General features: G+C 35.1%; 2 protein-coding genes across 2 annotated transcripts; both read left to right on the forward strand.

Annotated features, from left to right (window-relative positions):
- Positions 1 to 1,596: 1,596 nt before the first annotated feature.
- On the forward strand, positions 1,597 to 9,145 carry LOC143459562 (uncharacterized). Its single transcript, XM_076956774.1, has 17 exons — positions 1,597 to 1,788; positions 1,951 to 2,138; positions 2,335 to 2,509; positions 2,602 to 2,773; positions 2,930 to 3,142; positions 4,424 to 4,509; positions 4,824 to 5,157; positions 5,230 to 5,356; positions 5,517 to 5,620; positions 6,275 to 6,315; positions 6,415 to 6,537; positions 6,716 to 6,903; positions 7,101 to 7,275; positions 7,361 to 7,532; positions 7,720 to 7,944; positions 8,129 to 8,211; positions 8,635 to 9,145. Exons 1-17 carry the CDS (start codon positions 1,672 to 1,674, stop codon positions 8,971 to 8,973), a joined length of 2,862 nt encoding a protein of 953 aa, XP_076812889.1. The 5' UTR covers positions 1,597 to 1,671; the 3' UTR covers positions 8,974 to 9,145.
- A 2,637-nt stretch (positions 9,146 to 11,782) lies between these two features.
- On the forward strand, positions 11,783 to 24,588 carry LOC143459292 (uncharacterized). The gene is made up of 16 exons (XM_076956374.1): positions 11,783 to 12,125; positions 14,164 to 16,047; positions 16,812 to 17,169; positions 17,261 to 17,369; positions 18,235 to 18,400; positions 18,716 to 18,854; positions 18,957 to 19,111; positions 19,230 to 19,418; positions 19,731 to 19,877; positions 20,459 to 20,585; positions 21,865 to 21,957; positions 22,078 to 22,378; positions 22,477 to 22,610; positions 22,808 to 22,965; positions 23,050 to 23,137; positions 23,447 to 24,588. The coding sequence occupies exons 1-16, from the start codon at positions 11,877 to 11,879 to the stop codon at positions 23,473 to 23,475; spliced, it is 4,326 nt and encodes a 1,441-aa protein (XP_076812489.1). The 5' UTR covers positions 11,783 to 11,876; the 3' UTR covers positions 23,476 to 24,588.
- The last annotated feature ends 1,484 nt before the right edge of the window (positions 24,589 to 26,072 follow it).

Genomic DNA, 26,072 nt, shown 5'->3' on the forward strand with positions numbered 1-26,072 from the left:
CAATCTTCGGTTCCTTGGCAGTTGGCAATTATCGGATGAAAAAGGCCAGAAATTTTTGCATGACGGATTAGTTGTTTTTCATAAAATTTATCATACAAGTAAGTTACAATTTTACACCAACATTTCTCATTTGACCTTGAAACGATCGCTTGGACATATCGATTCAGCAGGGGAAAAAAGTAACTTATTTTCATACAACAGATAATAATTACCTGGGAATAACGGAAACATAAGGAGTATTTTTGTTGCCGAGGAAATAGAATTTACGGGAGTTTTTCAAGCATGTTTACAATCTCTTCCCTCTGTTGAAATAAACCTTTTCAGCCAACGGAACCGTGCAATCAGTAATTCGATGAGGGATCGAAATCTGATATTGCTTGTGCACGTGATTGTCTTGCAGGTCAGTATATGATTGCGCAGTGCGTAGGCTTACAGGTGATGAAATAAGCATGATAAAAGAAGCAAAGCATTTCACTTGTTAACTTATAAAGTGATCCTGTTGACGCAGTTAATTTGTCACGTTTTAATGATTACGCAATTTCGTGCTGATCTGTAGAAATGAATCATTGGTGATTGCATCCTTAAAGGAAACATTACTTAACGATCGAAGTGAAGTTGGCCACTTCGACACTATTGATAATAATAATGCCGCTAAAAATCTATAAAAACTCAAGGTTTGACTGCAAAGCTAAAAAGTTGAAACGTGTTCTTGCAAGGGTGCAGTTGCTATTAAATGGAGATAAACAAATAACTAAGTTGTCATGTTAACGCTACCTCTTAAATGCAAGGATCACGTCAGTTAGATGTAGTTGGTTACACTATAAGTCCATGTTCAACGGCAACTTTATTTCAATAAATGTCCAGCAAACATAGTTACAAATTCCTTAAAAATCGGTGATTATTCTATTCATCTTTATTCAATTTAACCTTGCTCTGGTCATAACTCATTAGATCAACTCAAACCGGAGAAATTCAATTCCTCTGACCAGTGTTAATTGAAATTATATTTGGCCATTGTATACAGGATTGGATTGACCAGTGGTGCTTCAGCTAGGGTTGAAACGGCAAAAAACGATAACAAAGATATACCGCAAAGAAAGATTGATGTGTAATTTTAAAGGTTTTTTTTCGGTCAAGGTATAATGTAGAAGGGGTCAGCTCGGTTTAAATAACTTATAAAGTACAGCACATCACGTAATTACTGGGCACAAAACAATATGAACAAACAACTAAATCAAAAAGAGAACTTGTATCGTTCACCTGCGATGTAGCAAGTAGAGAAAACAAAAGATGTTTATTGCATGTTTCGTTATGTCAGATGAGCAGTCAACTGTTGTTTGATGACTAATAGTGACACAATATCTACCGCGCAAAAAAGAATCTTATGACGGGAAGGTAGAAGAGGTGTTGCGCAAAACTACGACTGAGCCAGCTGGTATTTCTATAAGCAAACATAATGTTGCTATTATACAAGCTTTTGTCTTGTTTAAATGCATATTGTGCGCTATTAACTACACCGTCGGTTTTGAATGTCATTTATGTAGAAGAGAATGGAGAACACTTTTAGATTAGGAGATTTTTTTTGTATTTAGGTTACGTAAGCCTAAGTAAAAAGTGCAATTGGTTTTGCAATTGGCCACTTTACCAAGATTATAAATAGTTTCGATCAAGATGGACTTCGATTTCCAAACAAATAATCTGTCTTACAGGATATCGAACAGATCAGAATTATGCAAACCTGTTCCAATGTATTCTACACTCGCTTTTTTAATTGTTCCTATCGTTCAGGTAATTGGCTGAATGCGTATGACTATAGCGCGTCTTTTGTATGCTGCCTCATTTTATTACAATTAGTTAAAAGTAATACAACTGTAAGCTATGATTTGCTAGCAAAACACAGTAAACAATGCCTTGGTTTTAGCAGATTTTGCTTATTTGATTACATTTCAGGTTGCCATCAACGTGATAGTCATTTACGCTGCCATAAAAAATCGTCGAAAACTACGTCACAATTACGTGTACATTTACGTAATAAGCACATTGTCCGCTAATGCTCTTTTTGGCATTCTGGCATGTTATCAGCTTACAAATCAAGTTATCCATTTTGAACGACTCTGGAGTGAAGCTAACCCATTCAGGTTGATTTCACGTTGTATCGCGAATACGACATGCTTGCTTGTGGGCATATGCCATTTTCAGTGAAATTTAAACTCATATTATTTAATGAATTTATGTCAGATTTGTTTAAAAGTTTTGTAGTGAACAAAACTTTTCCCCTGTTATTTTATTATTTACCATACATGGTTTAATTTATTAACATTTACGAAATTATAGCTTGGACAATTCTTCTTTTGCGGCTAATGTGCTGAAAGGATGGTGGGTATTTCGAACAGGTTATATGATCACTCTGTTCATCATCATGAGTGCAAGTATATCAGCTCTTATATTTGGAATACGAGAAAGCAGTTACTTTGTTGGAAGAGCAGCCTGTCACGTGCCTGAACGAAAAGTAAAAAGAACGTTTGTAGTTTGATGATTCAATAAACGTACAAATATATATAACATTGATACACTATAAATTCTGTATAATTTACAACGCAGAGTTTTGGAAAAGCATCGCCGAAACGTCGTAAAACCGTTATAGGCATCGTTGTATCCATCTGGGTACTTCCAACTATTTTAAATATTGTTGCTTCAATTAGCTGGAGCTGTGTTGACTTGTGCTTTTGTACACCTGGTTATTACGGTCAGGATCTGTTTTATTGCCAGTCCGGTAAGTACGTAATGCTTGTACGGTGAATGTGATGTCATGTGACTTAAGCAAACCTGACATTTTTCTGTGGCCAGCAGATTTACGCGTATTGATATGAATCATATGCGTATTAATCGCGATTGCGACAAAACAAACGAATATCAAACTTTGTTACAGATGTCAATAGACATTGTTCCCGTTTTCTTCAACCTCAACGAAACGACTTCTTGATTGTTGCCTTGGTGATATGGTGTTGTGAGACAATGAGTATGATTATCATGATGGTTACAACTGTAAGGAAATATGTGCAAATAATGGGAACTACTGCGACACCATCTTATTCTCTTGAATCAGTGCTTTCAGCCACCACAACCGCACCGGCACAACAAGGTGTGTACTTCATCCATTTCTCGCAAAATATGCTTAAAATGCGACTGCGCCGAAATTTTCACCTGAGAATTTTTTGGCATAAAAGTGAAAGCAATATAATTACAGTTTCAAGTAACTGCTTGTTACTACAAGTATTAAATTAACTTCACACCTCAAAATTAGTGTTTAATTTTTCTATCTTGCGACCTCGTCAAAAACAACTTTCAGGAAATATGACGTCAGAAATTTTCTATGCGAGATATGTTAACAGATCTCTACCATAACAAAACAGTCGAATATGCTTCTAGGTTGCAGCTTCGGTACATAACTTCGTGGCCCTACATATAGTTACTTGCGATCTATTGTATTCTATGCACGATTAATAATTATATGAAATGAGTATATATATTGAGAATTGGTGGCATCTCAATAGGTTGTTTTCCGATGATGCCGCACCGTTACATCTGTTTAATACAATTCTGTTTGAGTACGATTCCAAATGCAATAGTCCTTTTGGGTTCCAGATATTATGAAGACCGAGCAATGCAAAGTAGTATACAGTGCAACTAGTACCAATGTTACAGGTCAAATAAGCTCTTTTCAATAGCATGCAGACTTTACAATGGTTTATTGCGTATCAAAGCCTACTTAAATCCCAAGGCAAAACAAATGAATCGAAGAAACCAAACTGATTAAAAATTTAGATTTACAGAATGTAAAAATTGACGCGATTTTTCGAAAAATGATTATGATGATCGTTTTAGAATACTAGTTGAATAAGATTTGATAAAGTCAATAGTAGTAGGTTTACGAGGATCGATGTGGAATATTCGTTGTCAATTTTAACGGATTAAGCTTAAAAGCTGAAGTTTTTACTAAAAGAAATGAATTGCATATTCACATTCGCTCGAATGAACAGAACGCAACCTACTGACTACATATCTCCATAATAACAGTCAAAATACGGGCTTCCAGCGATATTTTTGTGACGTCATGGCGTCAATAGCAACCAGACATTTTCGCCATGCTTACACAGCAGCTGTTGTGGTAAACTGAAAACTTGAATATTGAATGCTTCCATTATTGCTATATTCAAATTCTGTAAGCCTGCTTTTTTCTTTTCGATGGGAAACACATTTTCAAATTAAGTAGGCCTAATCAATTTTTTCATTATTTTAATTGTAGCCTGTTTAAAGGTATTTTGCTTGCATACCAGAATGCAATTATATGCGTAGTGAGATGTTAAGCTAAGTGTTGTGGGAATCGTTAAAATTCCTACCTGACACATACCGTTATTCCCAGACAACTTTACTCCAACAAGGATGCCGTCGATCGCGCTGAACATTGCGAACAATCGAATTCAAGAAGAAGCTGAAAATGCTATCGATGTAAGGACAACTATTTACAGTATGTTTATATTTTATGGCCTTCCACTATAAGTTAACCGGCCGGTTGTCATCCATTGCCTGATATGATTACTAATTTGGATTGAAAGCGCTCAAAAGAAGCCGGATTCTATATGACATCGGTTAGAGCTAGACGCTTAGGTGACTTGTAGTGATGGTCGTTTTATTATAACTAACCTGTTCATAAAACCGAGTTACTGATCCCTATCTCACATGAATAAACTGCATTTCTTAGTAAATATTATATCGGGTTTTACGGTATATCATAAGCTAACAACTTCTTGTCAACTCTATAGGAAGAACAGAACACTGCGGTTGAAAAGAAGCTTGGTTGCGGTTACTTCTCCCACTTTAATTACAATGTCAAACTGCTTGTCATAATTTCATGTTTGTTTATGGTGTGCACGTTTCCAATGATGATAATCATGATAGTGGATGTTGCTAGCACAGATTACGTTTTAAATTATTATGTTGTTTTGTTAGGATTTGTGTTGACTTTGATTTATAGCACCGTATCTCCATTGATCCTAGTTTACTATATGCCCGGCCTACGTCTTGTTTTGAAACGGACTTTCTTTAATTGCTGCAGTGTTACCACCATTACACATGGTAGTCCAAAAAGCTCTCTGTCTTAAAACAAAATATATTGCGGTTTATTAATTAATAAAAATAACTTTTTTAAATACTTCTTGATTGTTTTAGTATTGCCAAAAGGACGTGAGAGAATAAGGTTATTTCAGTTGAAAAACTGTTTACAGTTGCGTATACCTATGCAATTTGTCCGAATAATATACGCTACATTACTGTACAAATCTTTGATAATTTACAGGTTTGTGTGGTAACCATAATTTGTTTTGCAAATTTTTCCAGAAGCATTCTGGCAACATGACCATAGTATGAAGTATGCAGTATGACTTGTTATGAATGATGTAGTATATCACCATACCATCGTATTTGGAACCTCTCATTTAGAGATTGACGAACTGAAGTGCTGCATATTCGATGCAATATAGCGATAAGCTTTCCGGTGTGCTAGACAATGGCGGTAATGACAATTACAATGGACAATGCTGTAATGGATGGATGAATGTCGGTAATGGACAATGCTGGCGATCTTAATCCCTACCTTAGAATAATTGAATTCAAAAATTCCACAGCCTAATAAAAAGTCTAAATGATTTTTTTGATAAAAGTTTCAATTTTATTCAATACAGCACTAATGCCCAAACTAACCGAAATTCCTCAAAGACCAGTGGTCCATTTTCGTCATTGTCCATATACCGATAGCGCCATTGTCAATTACTATTTTTAGCGTGCCCAGCTTTACACCATATACTTTTTCACAATACTGTTGTGCTCAACTATGATGTCTTTCGTTATACATTGAAGATTTTTTTCTTTCCAACTGGAGTTTGACCAACGACGTAAGCAATTATAGAAAATAACAGAAAAGGATTTAAGGCAATGTTTATCATCAGTTTGTTTAGCGGTGTGTGGATTCAAAACATTGTTATATCATGGTAATTTGGTAATTCTTACAATTAAAAACTATACCACGTTGGCTTGTACGTTATAATCATAAACGCGATGCACTGTTTGTTTGATGACTAATATCCACAGTGATATTCACGACACGAGAAATAATCTCATGACGGGAAAGCTGTGGAGATGTTGCGTAAAGTATAGGACACAAATGTTAGTTCAAGCAGTGTTATTTTGTAAGCTTAAAATGGTTTGTCTTGTGCAGAGAATACAGTGTCGTTTATATTGACCTTGAGCATATGCTTTGTAAGTTACGTTTTAACGCTTGTCTTTTAAGGGTAAGCAACTGAAACCTGCAACCCGTGCTGCTTTGCAACATTTCTATATAATTGTTCAGTAGATTAGGTCAAGATGGCTTTCGATTTTCTAAGAGCTAATACATCTCACAATATGGCAAACAAATCAGAATTATGCAAACCTGTTTCAGTATATCCTACCCTTGCTTTTTTAGCTGTTCCTATTGTACAGGTAGGCTACAGTAGTTGGTTAAAAATTTATGACGACAGCTAGCCTAAGTACAGAATTGTGTTAGTATAAATTAAATACAACAGTGTTATTGTGATAAAAGCGTAAGTTATGATAATTCAGTCCATAGCCATGATTGGCCTTGGTTTTAACTATTAGCAACAAATTGATTATTTTTCAGATTTTCATCAATGTCATAGTCATACATGTCGCCATAAAAAATCGTCGAAAACTACGTCACAATTACGTCTACATTTACGTAATAAGCACGTTGTCCGCTAACGCTCTTTTTGGCATTCTGGCAAGCTTGCAGCTGACGAATTTAGTTTTTAATTTTGAACGCCTGTGGGGTGAAGCTAACCCATTCAGGTTGGTTTAGGTTAATATAGATTAAATCAATAGCTTAATAAATTATATTTAAAAAATCGCATCCAACGTTATCCTCTTTTTGCTGGGCTATTTGATGTCAATTTCATTTTGAAATTTACCGCTAAGGGGAAATTCACTAAATTCGCACACACATCTTACTATACAAATATTTTTAAATTCTTTTTATAAAATTTCAGCTTGGACAGTTCTTCTACAGTAGCAAAAATGCTGAAAGGATGGTGGGTATTTCGAACGGGTTATATGATCACTCTTTTCATCATCATGAGTGCAAGTGTATGCGCTCTTATATTTGGAATACGAGAAAGCAGTTACTTTGTTGGAAGATCAACCTGTCACGTGCCTGAACGAAAAGTATTAAAGAGTAGGCTACATAGGCCTACTACTTAACTTATGCACTTGATCTTACGTAAATATCTTTTAACTTGTATCCATGTAGAGTTTTGGAAAAGCATCGCCAAAACGTCGCAAAACTGTTATAAGCATCGTTGTATCCACCTGGATATTTCCCACCATTTTAGATATTGTCGCTTCAGTTAGCTGGAGCTGTGTTGACTTGTGCTTTTGTACGCCTGGTCATTACGCTCGGGGTTTATTTTATTGCCAGTCCGGTAAGTACTGTATTGACTAAAACATATAAAATGACGTCAACATCTGTCATGGGATGTGATTCAAAACACGTTACCTGTTGTGGTCTTCTAAGGACAGCATATTTACATTATTAGCAGTTATTACTGCTATTAAGGATAAATACGTATTGCGATAAGATACCATGGTTAACCCACCTTTTTGTTGTAGATGTCAATAGACATTGTTCCCGTTTTGTACATCCTCACCGAAACGATTTCTTAATTGTCGTCTTGGTGATATGGTGTGGAGAAGCAATTAGTATGATTTTTATGATAATAACAACTTTAAAGAAGTACATGCAAACAATAAGAACTAATAGTGAACCCATTTCACTCGCATCCGTTTCCCATAATTCCGTACCTTCAGCGATAGCGAATGATGCACCATCACAAGGTTATACAATATGTTCGGCATGAAATACGTTTGTGTGGTCGTCTCGGTGCTGGTTAAAAAAGTTAATTAGCAAATTAAACTTATTATGCCAATACAGTATATAGTTTTGTGAAAAACCTTGAACAGTTAATTACATTGCATTCTGTTGCCTTGTCATACTCATAAGAAAGATTGTTGTTTTCAGAGGATTCAGCTCAGGCTCATATGCCTTCCATCGTGGAGTACAATGCCGAAATACAAATTGTGGGAGAAGTCGCACATAATGCGGTAAGAAAAGAAGCGTTTTACGGTATTCTGTGCTCAGTGTAAATAACAGTAACAGCCTTCGGTTCAGTTTTTCATCCATTGGTGATTTAGATCAAAGGCAAAAATTGTGAAATTTTTATTACAAAGTACTGTATGTTACCATAACAGTTCCCAGGCTAGTAAAATATACCTGTATACCATCTTATCTTACTTTCTGCATAACAACAGATGTGGCATATAGAATATAGCTGAATTAGCATTCTTCAAAAAATGCTGCGATTTAACTTATAAGTTACAACCATCACTAAGTTTGTCGTATGTTATTAACTGCGTTGTTTTCTACAAAGTTTTCAACGTTTATTCCGCTTGAAAATAACGTTCTATTCTTTTCTTTTCTATACTACGATCGACTGCTACTGAACATTAACTTTGTATAATTTATAGGAACAACGAAACACTGCGAATGAAAAGAAACTATGTTGCTGTAATTTTTTACACATTAATTACAACGTAAAACTGCTTGTCATTATTTCATGTTTGTTTGTGGTGTGCACTGTTCCAATGATGGTAATCATTATTGTAGATATTACCAGCACTGAGTATGTTTTGGATTACTATGTTATTGTGTCGGTATTCGTGTTAACCTTAATTTATGGTACTGTGTCTCCACTGGTACTAGTTTACTATATGCCAAGCTTACGTTTTGTTTTCAAGCGTACGCTCTTCAGTTGCTGCAGTATTACCACGATTTCACAAGGCAGGGCAAGTTGCTCTCAGTCTTGAAACCAAACCTATTTGTTTGTAAGTTTCACTCACATAGGCTACTTCTTAGATTTAGTCAAATTTTATCGCCAAGGTGTATAACATTTTTACTTTACTTGAACTTACAAAACACAGTTAAAAGTTATATGTATATTTGTACTTAATATTCTAAATAAATGCATACCGGTGTTGATGAACTTGGTGGTAATTATCCTTAAGTAAACTGTGAAAATGATACGTTAATATTTTGAACCAGAAAATTGTCATATACGTATAAACAGTCCATATCCAGGTTGTCCGGTTTTGGTGATCAAATCACCGAACGAGTGTCTATGAAAATTGTTTACCCTTCTCGGTAAATGACACATCTTCATATGCAGTTCTTGAGACATAGCTCTTACAGTAATTACCGTACGGGAGTCCTTAGGCTGGATACGGGAGACCTTTGACATCAAGTCCGTGGGCTAAAGAAGCGTGGGTAAGAATTGCATGGCATTAAATTCCACTGTCCACTCCTGCATAATGCAATGGCGTTTATCGAAGAATTCGAATCTAAACGGCTTTGGTAGATTACTATCGCAGTTTGCGCCTTCTAGTAAAAAAAAACGTGCCAGAGTCCGCTATGTTGTGGTGTAGGGCGAGAGAATGATCGGAACATTAACAGCAGTCCAAGAACATCTACAAGTTTCTATTTTATATTTTGCGCTTTTTTGATTAGTTTGTTTTTCCACCATGATAAAGATAACATTGCAGACAAAGATCGCAATTTAAGCAACACAGCAAAAGATAAGAAGAAAGCAGTTTTAGCTGTTATAGGCCTACAACCCTACACCGTTATGCACGAGAATTCCGACTCAGAGCCTAATCATTACGTATGAGTGATATAACTTACAATTACGATGATGCAAAATCGAAAATTGGATATGCATGTGAAAGACTCATTGTAAATTTAGCAAAACCGATTCTTACTAGCGTTATATATATTATTGAAAAATATCATGTAACTACAATTAATTATCTGTATAGAAAGCTTCTGGTAAGGAAATGCTCACCAAAGCAATTAAGATCAAAATTACTTCCACACCGTCGGTATTTCATACCAAATCACGTTTGCTTGTCTGCCTTGTCACTGCTATTCTACAGAAAAATCGTAATTAAGGCGTAAGCAATTAGGTTGAAGTATGCCGCACTAAGGACCAAAAGGTGAATGACTCGAACAAAGAGTCGAACAATGCAAAACGAGTTTTATTTGTTGCTAACACTGTAACGCCAATATACGTAGCCTAGACATTAAGCAATCGCATTAATATATTAAAAGTGACTATATCGTATTAAAAATCACCCAGAATGTGCAATATTTACCGGTATCTCTACAAAATTTCAAAGTAACTTCGAAATAAAATATTTAAGAATATTTCTATAACTCAGCTTCCTCACATTCCTCCTTCCGCAAATTAATATTGTCCCGCCAGCTCAACTAGGCTTTGAACCGTACGAAACAAGCTGCGTTGCTGAAAACTTGACTGTAGGACTAAAAGAAGTTGGTTTGCCGCAAGTATTTCAGTTTTGCCGTATTTGGTAGTAAAGGTCCTTCCTGTGTACAAAAATCAAACCATTTAATATCTGTAATATTGTTTTATCAAAACTGCAACAAATTTGACCATTTTTATTGCTACAGCTTTACCGGTACCATATAGGCCTAGGCTACCTCTGAACCCGTCCTGCCCATTAAAATTTCGGGTCTAGTGCAGAAGTGCACAACCCAATGACTTCACAATTTCAGTAACTGCGGTCTAGTGTGCAAAAGCATCCGCAAGTTGTGCCCTTCTACACTAGACCCCAAATTTCTATGACTAATATTAATACAATTTAGAAGATTGATACAATTATATGCATCATGCTGAATTATGACAGCAATTCAGAATAGCGGCAAATACCTAGGTTTCAACAATAGCGGCAAAGTTGATCATGGCTAGAATGGTGTAGGGTATGTCTTGCACACAGCAAGCAATATCATTCAGCTTCAGCAGTTGAAGAAGGCTCGTTCACATGTTTTTTTTTAGTTCAAACTTGTTACATACTGCTATATGTACTGATATATTATATGGTATTTCTATAATTGTATGTAGGTTACTGCTCTCTGATATCCTTTAATTGGTGCCCCCTGATGGGAAGCTATGGTAGTTAACAATGAGAAATCATGTGTACAAAAAAAAATTTAGGCGCTATGGCGTGCAATGAAACTTTAATTTTTTGTTGTTTCTTATGTAGGCCTAGCCTATCAACGTGGCGTTCATGCATGTTACAAGCAAACTTACTTTGTTTATATATTATAATTCGTTCCAAAGGTGAAAATATTTGGCGTTCACCCAGAGTGCATTCCGTGCAAGGTCAATTTGGCGTGCATTATGAACACGGCAAAGATGTTATGCCAATGACAGCTTCTAAAAGAAGTACACTAAGTGCTCTTTTTCTTCGAATACGAAATAGCAAAGTTGCCATAACTGTGCCCTATAACAGCAACCAATACCTAGTGGCCAGCAAGAAGCCTCCTAAATATGTTTAAAACAGGGTTTTAAGCCACTCTCTGTGTCTTGAATTATATGTAGCAAGAGTATAACTGCATAAATCAAATGCATATTTGACAAGCTTCTGTTGGAGGGCAGTGATCGTTACTGAAAGAAAGTGTCAATCATCTAATAAGTCATCTAACCAATGTTTTTACTAATTATTTGAATTTTCTAGTTAACTTATTTATGCATTACAAGGTTTATTTATCTAAAACTCCGTTGGGTTTTGTTGATCATTTTATGTTGTGTGTTGTATGTTAACAGGTTTTGAATTATATATAGAGTTTTGGATATGATGTTTACGTGTCAGGCAAATTCACCTACGAAAGTAAATATTACTGCAGTTACAACATAATGAGCAGTGATATTACAATTCTGCCTGTGTCAGAAAGACAAGATGATGGTTTGCACCGAACTCTCTCCTTACCTCCCCAGCAGCGAAAAAATGGGAGAGCTTTTACAACGGTAACTTTGAGGCCAAAACCTGTACATGAAGATATTTTGGAGGAAGATAGTAATCATGAATATCATATGGATAACACTAAACTATCAAGAAGTCTGTTCGGAAGTAAAAGCAGCAGGAGTCACAGAAGTCTCAGAAAAGTAGGTTATTTTGTGAATTAAACTCTTTATTTAATCAGAGGTGTGCAACATACGCAACTCGCACAACCATTTTATGTGGCCTGTATAAACTTCAATATGTAGGCCATGTTTTGCAGATTATGTTTTTATTAACCCTTTATTCTACCAACTAAATTCTATATTTATATTTATTCTACCTTTATTCTATATATACTGTATATACCAATTTTCTGTGATGTTTATTGTAAGCCCACAGGCTCTGCAATTGTTACGTTACTTAGACACTGTTTATGACCTTTATTAGCATTAACAGGGTACTTTAGTTTCAAGATAATGCAACGACAGACGATGCTAAACATCACTCAGACTACAGTATTTATGTAATAAGATGCAAACTTTTATAAAATAATATTCTTTTTGTGATTTATCGCCTATATCCAAAATTTATTGATTGTCCGGCCTCTTTTTATAACCTTTCAACTAGGCCCTTTGCATAAAGCTGTTGTACGCCCCTGCTCTTTATTATACATTCAGGTGCTGATAAATGTTGAACTGTATGAGGACAAATTTACTTATTTGAGCTTCGTTTAGTTCACTAGTTTGCCAAATTTATCACATAATTCATTAAAACAACTCAAGTAATGAACACATTCTATATAATTGTATGAATGTGCGAGCTTCTAGGGAATGCATTTTGATTGTACTGTTTGAATGGAGCAGGTTTTAGTACTGTATACAGATTTATGAACTTATTTTATTTTTGTGAACGTGTATTCTGTGCACATAAGTGTGTTATTTCCAGTTTTCATATTTAGACAGTTTACCTAATTTTGCACAATAATCTTCAAGACGTATTGAATTAACCAAATTTTACTACAGACGAAATCAGTTAATCACATAACCATTTTTTTGGACATTTTTATGCGATTATCGGATAATATGGGTTTAAGCGGTCTGCTCTGTGTGTACTGTACAAAACTACGCTCTAACAAATCCACACAAACTTTAATACCAGATAAATTGATATGTTTCGTATATACCGGCATACAAGCCTTTCAAAACAAAACTATCAGCCCAAAAACCAGTCGAGAGTTTATACACCTGACATTAAGTCTAATCAAGACATTATGTCTCATTGGTCAAAATCACGTACGTACAATAAACAGTACACATGCCATTATAGTTAAAACAACAAAATCAAAAAACTTCACATGCAAATTAATCCTTAAAGTCTTTTTGACATATGTTGTTAAAAATCATTCACCATCGATGTAATTAAAGTGCCTTTTGGTCAATATTCAACATCGTAGCATTGCTAGCCTATTAACGTTTAGTTATGGTATATTTTGAATACTGATGGAAGTCATTGCAACCACACCATTTGACTAACAGTCTTTAAACAAAAAATTAGGATAAAATGTTATGGTTTACTTATGAGGATTAAAAATGTCTTCCTTGGTTGTTTTTTCAGCCTTGTTTTAAAACGATCGCTTTGATATAAACAATACCTCGGCGGTAATGCAATTAATTTTTTCGTCACATAAAGCATCTCTACTGCTTGTGTTGCTACTAAGTAATAAGCATTGCATTGTCGTTTCGCTAAAGCAAGAAACAAACACAATGCAATGCATACTGGTAACAGTAATAGAAGACTTATTCCCTTGCAGTATATATGTGCAGAAGTCTATCAGATGGGGTTGACCACACTGTGCAGCATAAGCATATGGAATCGTGCCAAATTATTGTCATTAAAAGCGAAGTAAAACAGACAAAATGAAACTGGATGATAATGACGTTTATGATAACTTAAAGAGTTTCGTAATCCATACGTCTTACTTACCAGTGTTGCAATATAAATATAAATTTTTGTTTCACTAAATAAATGAGGCAATGATGAAAAATTGTTTTGTTTCTGTTTGTTTGTGCAACACATCGTACCGCATGCAGCTTGGTGCATACCAGTGCCAGACAAAACACTGTGCTTTTAGTTTCTACATTTTAACAGATTTTAACTATCATAATTATTTTTTGACTTTTTATACATTCTTTTTTTTTGCAGAGAGACATCCGAGTGAGCACTTTTAATCCCATCGGTGTAGACATTCCTGATGATGTTTTATTAAAAATACGTAATGTGGAGAAGAAAAGCTTGCAAGATGTTCTTAAAACTAACAGTTTTTCAAATGGAAGCCAATCACACAAAACACTGTCCACTGACGGTCATGAGCTAAGCAAGACACAGAAAACAAAACAGAAACCTCACAGCAATGGCCTTTTCAAGATTTTACAAGAAGGTGTACAACGAATCACTAATTTAACTACTAAACACGAACCTAACTCACATGGTGTTATTAAAACTGTTGAAATTATTCGGAATAAAGGAGATAGTCTCGGAATTTTTATCACCAAGCGGAAGTTGTCTACCACAACAGACATTGCCTTGCAGTCAACAGCTGACAACAATAAGCACAGTGAAGTAAGCCATCGACATGGAATCTTCATCAGTCGGCTTACACCCAACTGTGAGGCAGCCAGGAAAGTGCTGGTTCATCCCGGGGATCAGATTTTGGCAGTCAATACCATTCCTATTTGTTCATTGGATTTAAAAGTGGTGGCAACTATGATGTGTATGTTAAAGAGGCTAATACTCACAGTAAGGACGTTAGAAATTCACAAAGCAGCAAATTCAGATAAACATAACAACTTAAGTAATGGAGATTTGACTATTGAAGAAAACACGAAACATTCTCTTGATAACCATTCTAATCATCCCTCTCTTAGCTCTTTGAAAGAAGAATCATCAGAAGTTTATCTTGGTCAAATGGCTAAAGACAATAATGACAACATGACCAAAGTGAAACACCTGCGTTCACATACAGCCGTTGATGATAGTGCTGTCCAGAGTGTATATGACAATACCACCCAAGACATTTCAAACAGTAATCCAGTAGAATCTGAAAATTCTTTACAGATTAAATTTGATGAGTCTTATCAAATTCTTTTGGATGCAATTGCTTTCTGTGACAAGCACAAAAATATAAATAACAACAGCAGTGGCTCTAACTGTACCAACCACAAGACAATTCCAGTAACAACTTTGCAGAATGCACCACCTAATCTTGGTTATGTGGAACAAAGGAAAACTGAAGGGACAGACAGCCTCCTGAGTGAAATAATTGATACAATGAAAAGAAGAAAAGATATTCCCGAAGCCAAAGAGCCTTATTTGTCAATGCATTCGAAATATAAGTACTTGGACAGACAGAATTCTGTTGAAGCTGAGCGAAATAAAGCGAATGACGACTATGAAAATATCAACAAATTTTCTGCTAATCATGACTATGACAATTTGGATAATATAACATCTGATAGTGAAAACCTTTCAGTGTCTGAGTCAAGCTCAGTCAGAGAAGTCAATTTAGATGAAATATGTACCAATGTGTGGTACTCTACAGAAATAAATGATGTTGACAGAAAAGTTTTTCATTCAAAAACTTCAAGCTCATCAAGTTCAGCATCATCTGTTGGTTTAACCTGCAACTTGAATCCACCCCCTTTGCCAAAAAAAATGTCAGCCATTATGACATCACAGTCACATAACGCTCTCTTAGGTGAACCCTTGAAATACAGCACAGGTCACAGCAATTCAAGGCAGACTGATATCAGACCCGATAATGATGGTTTTATGGCGGGTCATATTACATCATTGAGAGAGCTTCATAAATTCCCTGTAAATTTAGATCAAGATAATTCTGACTCACCACTTGATACAAATGCAATAACCGTAGATAAGAAACGAAAATGGTTAAATTTTGGCCAAACGGTTTCAGACGAACTTCAAAAACGACTTGATGGAAGCTCAAGTGTTGATGGAATTAATGTTGGAAATTGTGCGAACAGCATCACTGAAGAACTAGAAAACAACAAACCAGGATTGGCTACGGTAACTGAAATTTGCTGTCTTTTTTATGGTGTTCTTCTTGCAATAATTAATTGGTAATGATGGATTTATGGTGCTTTAACTCATTGTGTCTATAAATGTGCAGCTAGGAAAATTATTCAGGTTTGTGCAAACACAAATACCGTTTAGATCAGCTTAAACAAAGCCTGAATCTATTCAAGCCTGCATCAAACCTAGAAATTTGATCAATATGTTGTTCTATTTAATCTTTAACAAGCCATTTGCCTTTGTTTCCATAACTATATAATATTTGAATGGCGATTAAAAATATAAATTTGTTTGCAATATAAATGAGGTCCTCTATTGTAAGGAATGTTGTACCTACTTGAACTAGCCCACCAAACTAGATTTGCCTTTCTCCCAAAAGCTTGTACATTTGTAGGTAATGTTGTATTCGGGATTGTTACTGCTAGTATCTGTGTACGCTTGAACCACTGGAACATTATTTCACACTTCTATTTGGGTTTGCATTTATATCAGTTTGTCCTAGCTGCATTACTGCATTTAACTATAACTCTAGCTGTTTGCATTATTTTAACTAACTCACTACAATCATTTTGTATGTTGTAAACTTATATTTTTTGTGTTGGCAATTGTTCTTGAAACCCCTGATCAATCATGCTATAAAACATTGTGGTAACTTTGTAATACATGTAGATACAAAAAATGTTGATGAAAGTATGCGTATAACATCTACAAGGTGTATTGTTTGTGACATATGCTCTAATCGTCCTTATAATGTGCAGAAATGGTTTTCTGGAAATGCAATGAAAAGCAACAACACAACACAGCAGCCACCAACTATAGCAACTGGCATTCCTCGCTCTGTTAGCAACAATTCACTTGGCTCCGTTTCTGGCAATGCTGAGTTTCCAGAAGGTGCATCAGTAAGGAGAAAATCGAGTTTAAGAAGCCCAGTTGAAAAAAGTGCCAGAAGTTTTTTATCAGTGATAGCTAAGAGTAGCAATGCAGCACAGTCAAAGTCTGCTGATAATCTACTGCATGTTGCCTCTACCTCACCAGAAAAGAATTCAGACTTTTTACTTTCAAACCGTACTCATGCTGTTGTTACTGCAGCAAAGTCTGCTGATGGAAATTTGGACGGTAATTAGTTGACTTATTGTATGATTTTTTTCAATGCACGGGTGAATTACTGCTTTTATGACAATATAATATTTAATGTTTTTATTTTTAGGTGTGTCTTCGAGCAAGGAAACATCATTACAAGGCAAAGTGGCATCACCCAGTAGACCAAGAAGAAAAAATTGGGGAAAAAAGTTTACAAAAAAATTTAAAATTGGAAGGTATTGATGAATTTTTAGTATTTTTACTGATGCCACCTAGTGACATAAAACATACTGCTTTAATTTAAGTATTAAATTAACTATTAACAATGTCTACACATTCAAGAAAGCACCATATACAAATATAATACCATCCATAACTGACATTAGCATTAACTTCTGTAAAAGCTCAAGTTTTTAAGCAAATGCAAGTACAGTAGATGCTTTTGATTTTTTTGGTGATAAAGCATTTTAAATATTTGATTTATAAAATAGTCATGGTATATGGTTAATGTATATATAGTTTATATCACTATACTGTTATTTCCTCATTTGTCTTGTGTAGCAGCAACTTTCAAATATTAAATGAATTATTTTATTTTGGTAATGTTCATGCCCAGATTAAAATACTAAAAATAGTTGTCTGATAGTGTTCTAATTGCTTAAGTATTTGGCAAAAATGTCACTACAAACTCAGTCACAATATCACCTCGGGATATAATGAACAGCACAGTAGAGCCTTTTGTATATTTTCATAACAACTTATCAAACTTTTTATCGAGCAGAAGATCTTTCGCAGGAACATAGCTAATTTCTTATGCATACGCAAGGTTCATATCACGTTTACATCTTCTTTAAAACTCCCACAATAATCCTTCGTGTGTTAAGTTAAACAAGTTGGATCTGGTTTTAATATTTAAAAAAGTTACATAAAGTTGTACGATATATGTATATATAATATAAGACTGTAATACAATGCATTATATTTATATAATATAATTTATCAGTCATTGGTTCTTTTTATTGAAACTCACATATGCATAGCTGATAACATTTTCTGACAATTTTGTGACTTGATATATTTATTTTCTATGATCTTTTTCAGTTCTGAAAATGCTGCAAGTGAATACAGCTGTTGGGCAGCTGACGATCAACACCGTTTAACAGAAGGTTCTGCTGCTGCTTCAGCTGATCAGACTACTACATTGAAAGACAGTTTTATAAGGAGAGATCCCACTCTGTTAAGTCGCTATCATTTGGATATCAGCATGGTATGAACACAATATAATGCCAAAGTTGTAAATATTGATGACACATTCTTTGTTTTGGCGTTGATATGTGATGTACTTTGTAAGTAAAACTTTACATACTTCCTTCAACAAACCTTATCATCTGTAAAAAAGTAATGTTGTTAATTGTGCTATTGCTTCATGTTGACACAAAACATCCATTAGTTTGTACCACGTTGATAAACAAGTGAGTTTGCTGTTCATTTACAAACATGTACATGTACCAAGTCAATAAGTGAAGCGTTTACTCAAAAGCCATATGAATTTGTTAATAAATATTTACCTTAAACTGTTTAGGCACAGCAAAGAAGATTAAGCAGAAGGCTAGTTCTTGAGACCACTGCCCGAGATCCATCACACAAAGTCCTAAGCTTATCACAATTTAGAAAATATAAGCCTTTCCCTATGATGAACATGAAATTACCTCCCGTGGAGGGTAAGCTTAATGTAACTTGTGCTTAGCATTGGTAGTGCTTTGGTAACCATTAACATGCTTGATTGATTAAAATTTTAAGCTAATGGGTTGTCTAAATCGCAGGTTGTCTGGTGCTGACCTTGTATGGAGTAAGGGAGCTAAAGAAAACATTATGTGAAGCGTACTGCCTTGTTCAAGTGGACAAGGAAGACACAAAACGAATTGGCACTACCATGCAAACGTGCCGAGGAGCCACAACATGGAACCAGTGCTTTGAGGTTATCTATTACATGTAAAACCACTTCTCCTTACACAGAACAACACACACTCAAGGGAGTTAGTGATTATATTTTATATCAGTTGCTATGACACTTACCCCTTATCAATGTCTGTTAGATGATTGTAAGCGAAGCCAAAGACCTGCACTTGACCGTGTACACATGGGACACCAGAGGTGGAAAGCATAAGGTTTGTTCCCATGCCAGTCTTAACCTCCCTATCCTTATCCAAGGCACTAACTCATGTTATCGCTATTCCGAACGTCTGGCGATATCGTTAGAACCTCGTGGGACTTTGTATGTCAAGGTATTTGAACATAATTTAATTTCACAAATTATAATTGGCTTTTGTACGTCCAATACTATTGTAGAGAGTGACTTTGCAAACTTGTAACTTAGCCACAACTGTGTCCAAAAGAATAGATTCAGGGAAAAAAACAGAGAAATCTGCAAATGATTTAGGCCTTTGTTAAATGTATGACCACGAATCTATTATTTTGGTGTTGGATTTAGCATGTGTTCTCAGCCATGGCAGTTAACCTGGCAATCTTCACAGACACATAGTTTTGTATTCTCATTAGACATCTAAGACATGTAAAAGTTTTTAATTTTTTTTTAGATTGCCCTTGAACGAAATCCTTCTAGCCCTGGTCCATTTTTGTTTGGTGCCGATTTGCAGAGCATTTCAGAGCGAGAAAATTCTGGAAATATTATACCCAGCCTTGTACGTTCATGCATTGAAGAGGTTGAGAAGAGAGGAATGCAGGTACACATTGTAACGACAAGACTCTTAATCCTCATTTAAAAGTTGTACCAGGTGTGCTTCTCGGTTTGACTGTGTAAATATTAATTTTTTTATACAGTATCATACAGAGAGCTGCATTCCCTTATTAATGCCATTTTGAGTTGAAAGGTAGATGCGGGGATAACTTCTGTTTCGAGAAAATATTTGTCTCTACATTTTTATAAGGATTACCTGGTTTGATTTATGCTGCCCAAAAATAGATATGCAGTCAAGTGTAACTGAACTTACCATACCATTACCTCCTCCCTTCCTGGTTGGCTCACTTTTTTCAAGAATTGTTGTTTTCAGCAACATAGGTCTGGCATGTAACTCATACTCATTTGGGCATATCTCTCCTGTCATGGTTGAACATCTACACACACACACGCGCTTGGAGCATTTTTTGAAAGAATATATATTACACATTATTTTGCTTCCTCTCGCAAATTTTTGCTTTCATTGCAATGCAAAGATTTGTACTAGTTTTGCTGTTATTATTTTATAACGGGAAATAAAATTGAGTTTTTGGTTGTCACCATACAATTTCTTGTTTCCATTTCCAGGTAGTGGGAATTTACAGGTTATGTGGTTCTGCTATTGTCAAGAAGAACCTACGACTAAAATTGGAGAAAAATCAAGGAGATGTTGATTTAACATCGGTCAACTATCCGGATGTGAATGTAATTACAGGTAAACAAAGTTTGTTTTGCATTAAACAACGTGACTAATATGAAATCATCACAATGGTTATCCACCATTTGCCAGTTAAATTTTACATATCTTTCACCCAATAGGATTTATTCTGACATATCTTGTGAACAGATTTGCTGTGGTTTGTGGATATTTTTGTAAAATTGTGAAGAACCTTGGTTACATGCTTGTTGGTTGTACTGTCAATTTACTTGTTGCAGTCATTTGCTTATTAATCATTATTATTCTTATGTTGCAACCAACATGTATTATACACATAGGCATTATCATGGTTGTGCATTTGGATATATATAGTCTTATAATAAATATCTTGTCAAATGGCAAATTAGTGTCTTGTAAAAACTTAAGGTAACTTAGGTGAGCGTGCGTCATTATTGGTGTTTCTGTAAACATTGGTCGCTGTACCACCTGTGGCAATAGCTGAAGCATGAGTCACTTAAATTCTTACACAGAGTTCAAGTGTCTCTTCAGATTTTCATAGTTTGCTATTATCACTGCCAGTGTCTTGCCTGCTCTATTGCTGTGTTCTGCTGCAGAAATTGTTTTTCTGTGAACTGGTGGCCATGATTAAACGATTGTTTATTATTTGCTGGTTTTGTATTTCGCATATTTGTTACTCTATGCTTGAAGGTCAACACACATACATTTATTCTCTTCTGGTATATTCTTAAAACTTAATATGCTTGTTTTGTGCAATTATACTTATTTGTTTGTAATTTGTTAAACCAATGTAAAATAGCCGAGTGTGCATCCAAATGGTTGTTTTATTAACACTTCAACTGAAGTTTTGGTGTTGATGAACTTCAGACTCAACAGTTAATATGAACCACATATAAACACAATATATAATTTACGCACGGACATAATTTTGTCTTGTTTTATATTGGTAATACTTTCATTAGTGCATGTTCAAATTATGTTTTGTCTAAGAGGAATAATAATGCTTGGTATGGCCTACAATACAATCTTGCGTTTATGGTAATCTCCACATGACCCCAGCAATGTATCGATACCGGAATAATCCCACAATAAAAAAATACCAGGCTAAAAATAGAAACTTGTGGATAATTCTAAAACTGCTGGATGCTGTTTTGGGTTAGTTTGGACATTACCAATTACCATTGAATAAAATTGAAGAGCTTGCGAAAACGATTAAGTTGGGATTCTTATTACGGAGTTTGGATTATTCTGGCGTTGGAAGTAAGGTAGAGACCAGTCTCAGATACCTCAAATTAAACTAACATCTATCCACATCCAGGTATATTAAAAGACTTTCTAAGGGAACTGCCACAGCCACTGTTCTCACCTGAGTTGCTGGAAGCTGTAACAGCTGCCATGGAGAAAAATCCAGGTGATACATTTTTGTATTGTCAAGATTGTGTGAGTTTGAAGTAGAGATTGTACTACCCTAGTAGCCATACTGGATTTAATTATTGGATCAAATTCATATTCAAGTGATTTGTGCTTGCAGGTCCTGTTCCTGCGGCAGTGGTAAAGGAACCCTTTTCACCAGATCCACTAATATCACCCCCCGGAATTACCCGCAGGACTAACATTACAGATAACGACATAAAAGCTCGAACCCGTGCATTGCTGCTATGTGTGAGAGAAATACGTGCAGCTCCCGCTGAAAAAGCAACACTTTATATGTTGATGAATCACTTGAAAAAAGTCTCGATGTTCTCTGACAAAAACAAAATGATTTGTCAAAACCTTGCAGTTTGCTTTGGACCAGTGCTACTTGGCCCTGTTAATTCTGCACATAGTAACGGGTAGGAATTCATTTGTCATTTGCATTATTTTGTTGCATTAAGGTTTTGTTTTTTGATTTTCTGGTCAAAGATTAAAAAGTTGTTTTTTTGTTTTGCAGGATGGATCTTAGTGCTGCCATTGGGTTCAAACGTCACATTCAAGTCTTGAATTACATGATTTCAAATTGGCCAGACGAGCCGGTTAGAGATATTTATTCTCAACTTGCGCCTGTGGATAAACGTAAATCTACCTGTAAGTTTTCATTGTAGCTTGTGGATGCCATTTAAATATCTTGATACTGGCATATCGAGAATATTATTTAAAACATATTTCCGCGTTTGCTCTGATAAAAAATTTTGCAAAAGATTATTTTCCTTAGTCTGCTTTGAACTGCAGTTGTGCAAACATTTTTCTATTTTTTTGTAATGATGCTTGCATTGTACTGCTAGCTATTGGTGAGGGATCAAAACAGAGCAATCGTGTAAGCTTAACGCGACGACTGAGTAGAGTCTATATAGTTGATGAAGCAGAAGTACAGGAGGAGGGATTTGTCGATGTCTTGCCATCCAATGAAGATGATGGAGTTGCTGGCCACAGAGTTTCATTGGTATGTTTTTATTCAATTACTATAGTGATGATAATCTGAACTGCTACTAACAAAATTCATATACATTTGTTCATTTTTGTTTAGAAAAGTATTCCTGAAGCACTGGACTCGTTTTCTGATCCTGATCTTGATATGTATCAAACAAAATCGCGCCATGCAAGAGTCTTTGCAGGTAAAACATCGCTCGCATTTAACACACATAAATGCAGCCGGTATAATTTATTATGCACCGTGACTACATGTATAAGTATAAGTAGTAAGAATTTCAGGTTATGATGTTTTTTGCCTGCCTTGTCACTTGAAATGCTTTGTAAAAATAGTAGTTAATCGGTGTTAACTGCGTATTCTGTAGTTTGTTGCAGTCTTCCTAAACCCGATAATGTTAAAGGATGAGAGTTTCTATAATTTTTTCAAGCTTTTACCTATTCATTGCTCTTGTAAATATAATTCGATTTACTTTGCATTTTTCTTTGAAATATAGATGCAGAACTACCAGTGAATTCCTCCTGAAATGGTACATGTGCGATATGCATATGCTTCGCTGCTGCCTGCAATCCAGTTTTCGTCCCATTGCCTCCAACAAGCTTCTCAGATATTGCATATTCACCATCACATTGCTCTTTTCATTATGCTTTATGTACAGTTATTTCTTTTTTGTTCGACTTGTAAAAAGTTGGCCCAAACGATATGTTGTTTTGCACTCATTGTCCGCATTTGCATGCTTTATTACTTTAAGCTCTTATTTTGCATTTGCAGTGCCTTCTCGGTCAACATCGTGCCAAAGTAAGCAATCATTTCAGTGCTTTTAAATGTAAACTAATATATTTCAGAATATATTACTTAAGTATTTTTTATTATTTTTCTTAAATTTTTTGTCAGCATAACGCGCAAAAAAGCGTTTTAGTGCGTTTGTGTAGTGATTCCGAGAAAACGTTAGAGACATGGTTCATTTTGTGAGTTATCATGTGTCATAAACTTGGTTTTGTTTGAAATAAGAGTACAGAAAATCGTCCTACGGTGCTACAATCTCTGATTACCTTTGCTTTTCGTCCACATAAACCGTTCAACTTCTTAAACCTCAATACATTTTGTAGTGATTTTGAAAAGAATTTGTCACGGTGCTTGATTTTATGTATTTTTGTTTTGTCTTGATTTCAATTTGTAAGACTGATGATCGTGTCTGTGTAACTGGTGCTTAATTACTTAGGGAAAATTCTTGAATTTATTATTATTAGATTTCCGTTGTTTGGCTGCGATGTCCGTCTTGTTTTTAAACAGACAGCCAACGTCTTGTCTCTATATTACAACAGTATTATCGGCACCTTTTGGTTTTTGTTTTTCTTCTACACGGAGTACACATGCACGTTGTGAATTGCTTGTCCTGTGCTATTGTTTTGCATTAGAACACCGAATCTTTTATCACAAAATGACTTTCAGCTAAAATAAATGAGCTTTAAAACTGCCTAAAACTCAGTTTGTCAACCTCCCTTTTAATTCGCCCATAAATTCAACTGCGAAAATCGATAAATATCGTTTGTTCTCAACGTGTACTTAAGTTCTTTCTTTTCATGCCCTCACTTAATGGGAAAAGATGTACTGTATATTAAATTTTTTCACAACAGATGTCGATTGAGTGGTTGGTGTGTCAAATGCAGAAGGTAAACAGTAAAGCAGTGGTTCTCATTGTGGTTTCGTGTTTCTTCCCAAACTAATCCCAAACGTTTTCACATCCTCCCAACTATTAATCAATCAGAGTGACTATTTCACGCAGCCCGTTGTTGAAGATAGGCGGTTAGGTTAGGAGAATGGGTATGCAAAAGTCGATTTAAGGTTTAATTGAAGTTAAATTAAGATTAGATGGAAGAATTTTAGGTTAGGTTTAAGTTACTGTGTTATAACATTTTAGAAGAAAACCTGTGACATAGCTTTGAACGAATGATATTTTTTGGTGAAATAGTGAAAGCCCAAATCAATCGTTTATATTGAACACATTGTGACGTTATAATGAAGTCGAACTTCACTCATGTTCAACAAATCCCAACGCACCCAACACCCAAATTAAAAACAACTTGCATCTTGACGTCATCACGAGAATACATGAACTGTAGCGACAGGACACCTTGTTCGTTTACCAAAAACAATTTATATCTTTTTTCTTTATCACTGTTTGACAGTGGGCCTACTAACATATGCTCGTGCACTATACATGCGCTACTTGCATGCTAAAATATGCGTTACCGAGTAATATTCTATTATTACTTGGTAATATCTATGTATATTTTAGTAAGATTTTACTGAGAAATTATTATTATTTTTTTTATATAGAACACTATCTAAAACGTAAATAACAACAACAAAAAATTGATATGTATAAAAAAATTATGAAAGAATTAAACAACTTCTTAAAATCAGTAAAATTAATGAAAAAAATCTTTTAGTCGCTATTTACGATCGTGTCTACTGGCACTAATAAATGATTTCTACGGCGTTTGACTCAGGCTATCCCATTCCTCCTCGTCTGAATGAGGAAAGTCTCTGCACACCTCAAGTTTACTGGTAATTTTAGTTTAGATTAGAAAGTAGGTCTAGGTTAGGTTTAAGTTACTATGTTATAACATTTAAGTCAAGTTAACAAAAAAACTGTGAAAAAGAGCTTTGAACGCACAATTTTTCCGGTGCCAAAAAGCTAAAAATCATCAAGCTTCGTCGTAATTAGTGGCGCAGTTTGTTAGCATAACTGGACACACCATACAGTGAAAAACGTAGACTATATGGCATTGTATACCTATTGCATTATTTATCCTCAGACTAAATCTGGAAGTAGAGCTGTACTGGATTGAATATCGCCTGTGGGTTGAATTGACTGATCACCGTAACTTATGAATGTTTTTCTTTTCTTATATTTCAGTGGCGTTTGAATATATCATCACAATTAAGCTCCTCAATACTGGTATAGAAAAATTTATTCTCACAATGACAGCTTTACAATTATCTGGTCGCTCAAGAAAGCTTTTGGAAACCGAAAATCTCTATCTATACATCTTTACATGCATTAAAATGTGTTCAGATATTCAAGATATTGAAGGTATTATTTACTTTCTTTTGCT

This window comes from Clavelina lepadiformis, chromosome 5, assembly GCF_947623445.1.
Source record: "Clavelina lepadiformis chromosome 5, kaClaLepa1.1, whole genome shotgun sequence".
NCBI classification, from domain to species: domain Eukaryota; kingdom Metazoa; phylum Chordata; class Ascidiacea; order Aplousobranchia; family Clavelinidae; genus Clavelina; species Clavelina lepadiformis.

Coding starts and splice junctions, on each gene's coding strand:
- LOC143459562 (XM_076956774.1), top strand. CDS start 1,672: ATGGACTTCGATTTCCAAACAAATAATCTGTCTTACAGGATATCGAAC. Junction 2,510..2,601: donor GTCACGTGCCTGAACGAAAA/GTAAAAAGAACG, acceptor TTTACAACGCAG/AGTTTTGGAAAAGCATCGCC. Junction 4,510..4,823: donor AAGCTGAAAATGCTATCGAT/GTAAGGACAACT, acceptor TCAACTCTATAG/GAAGAACAGAACACTGCGGT.
- LOC143459292 (XM_076956374.1), top strand. CDS start 11,877: ATGAGCAGTGATATTACAATTCTGCCTGTGTCAGAAAGACAAGATGAT. Junction 16,048..16,811: donor ACAAACCAGGATTGGCTACG/GTAACTGAAATT, acceptor TATAATGTGCAG/AAATGGTTTTCTGGAAATGC. Junction 19,112..19,229: donor CATGGAACCAGTGCTTTGAG/GTTATCTATTAC, acceptor AATGTCTGTTAG/ATGATTGTAAGCGAAGCCAA.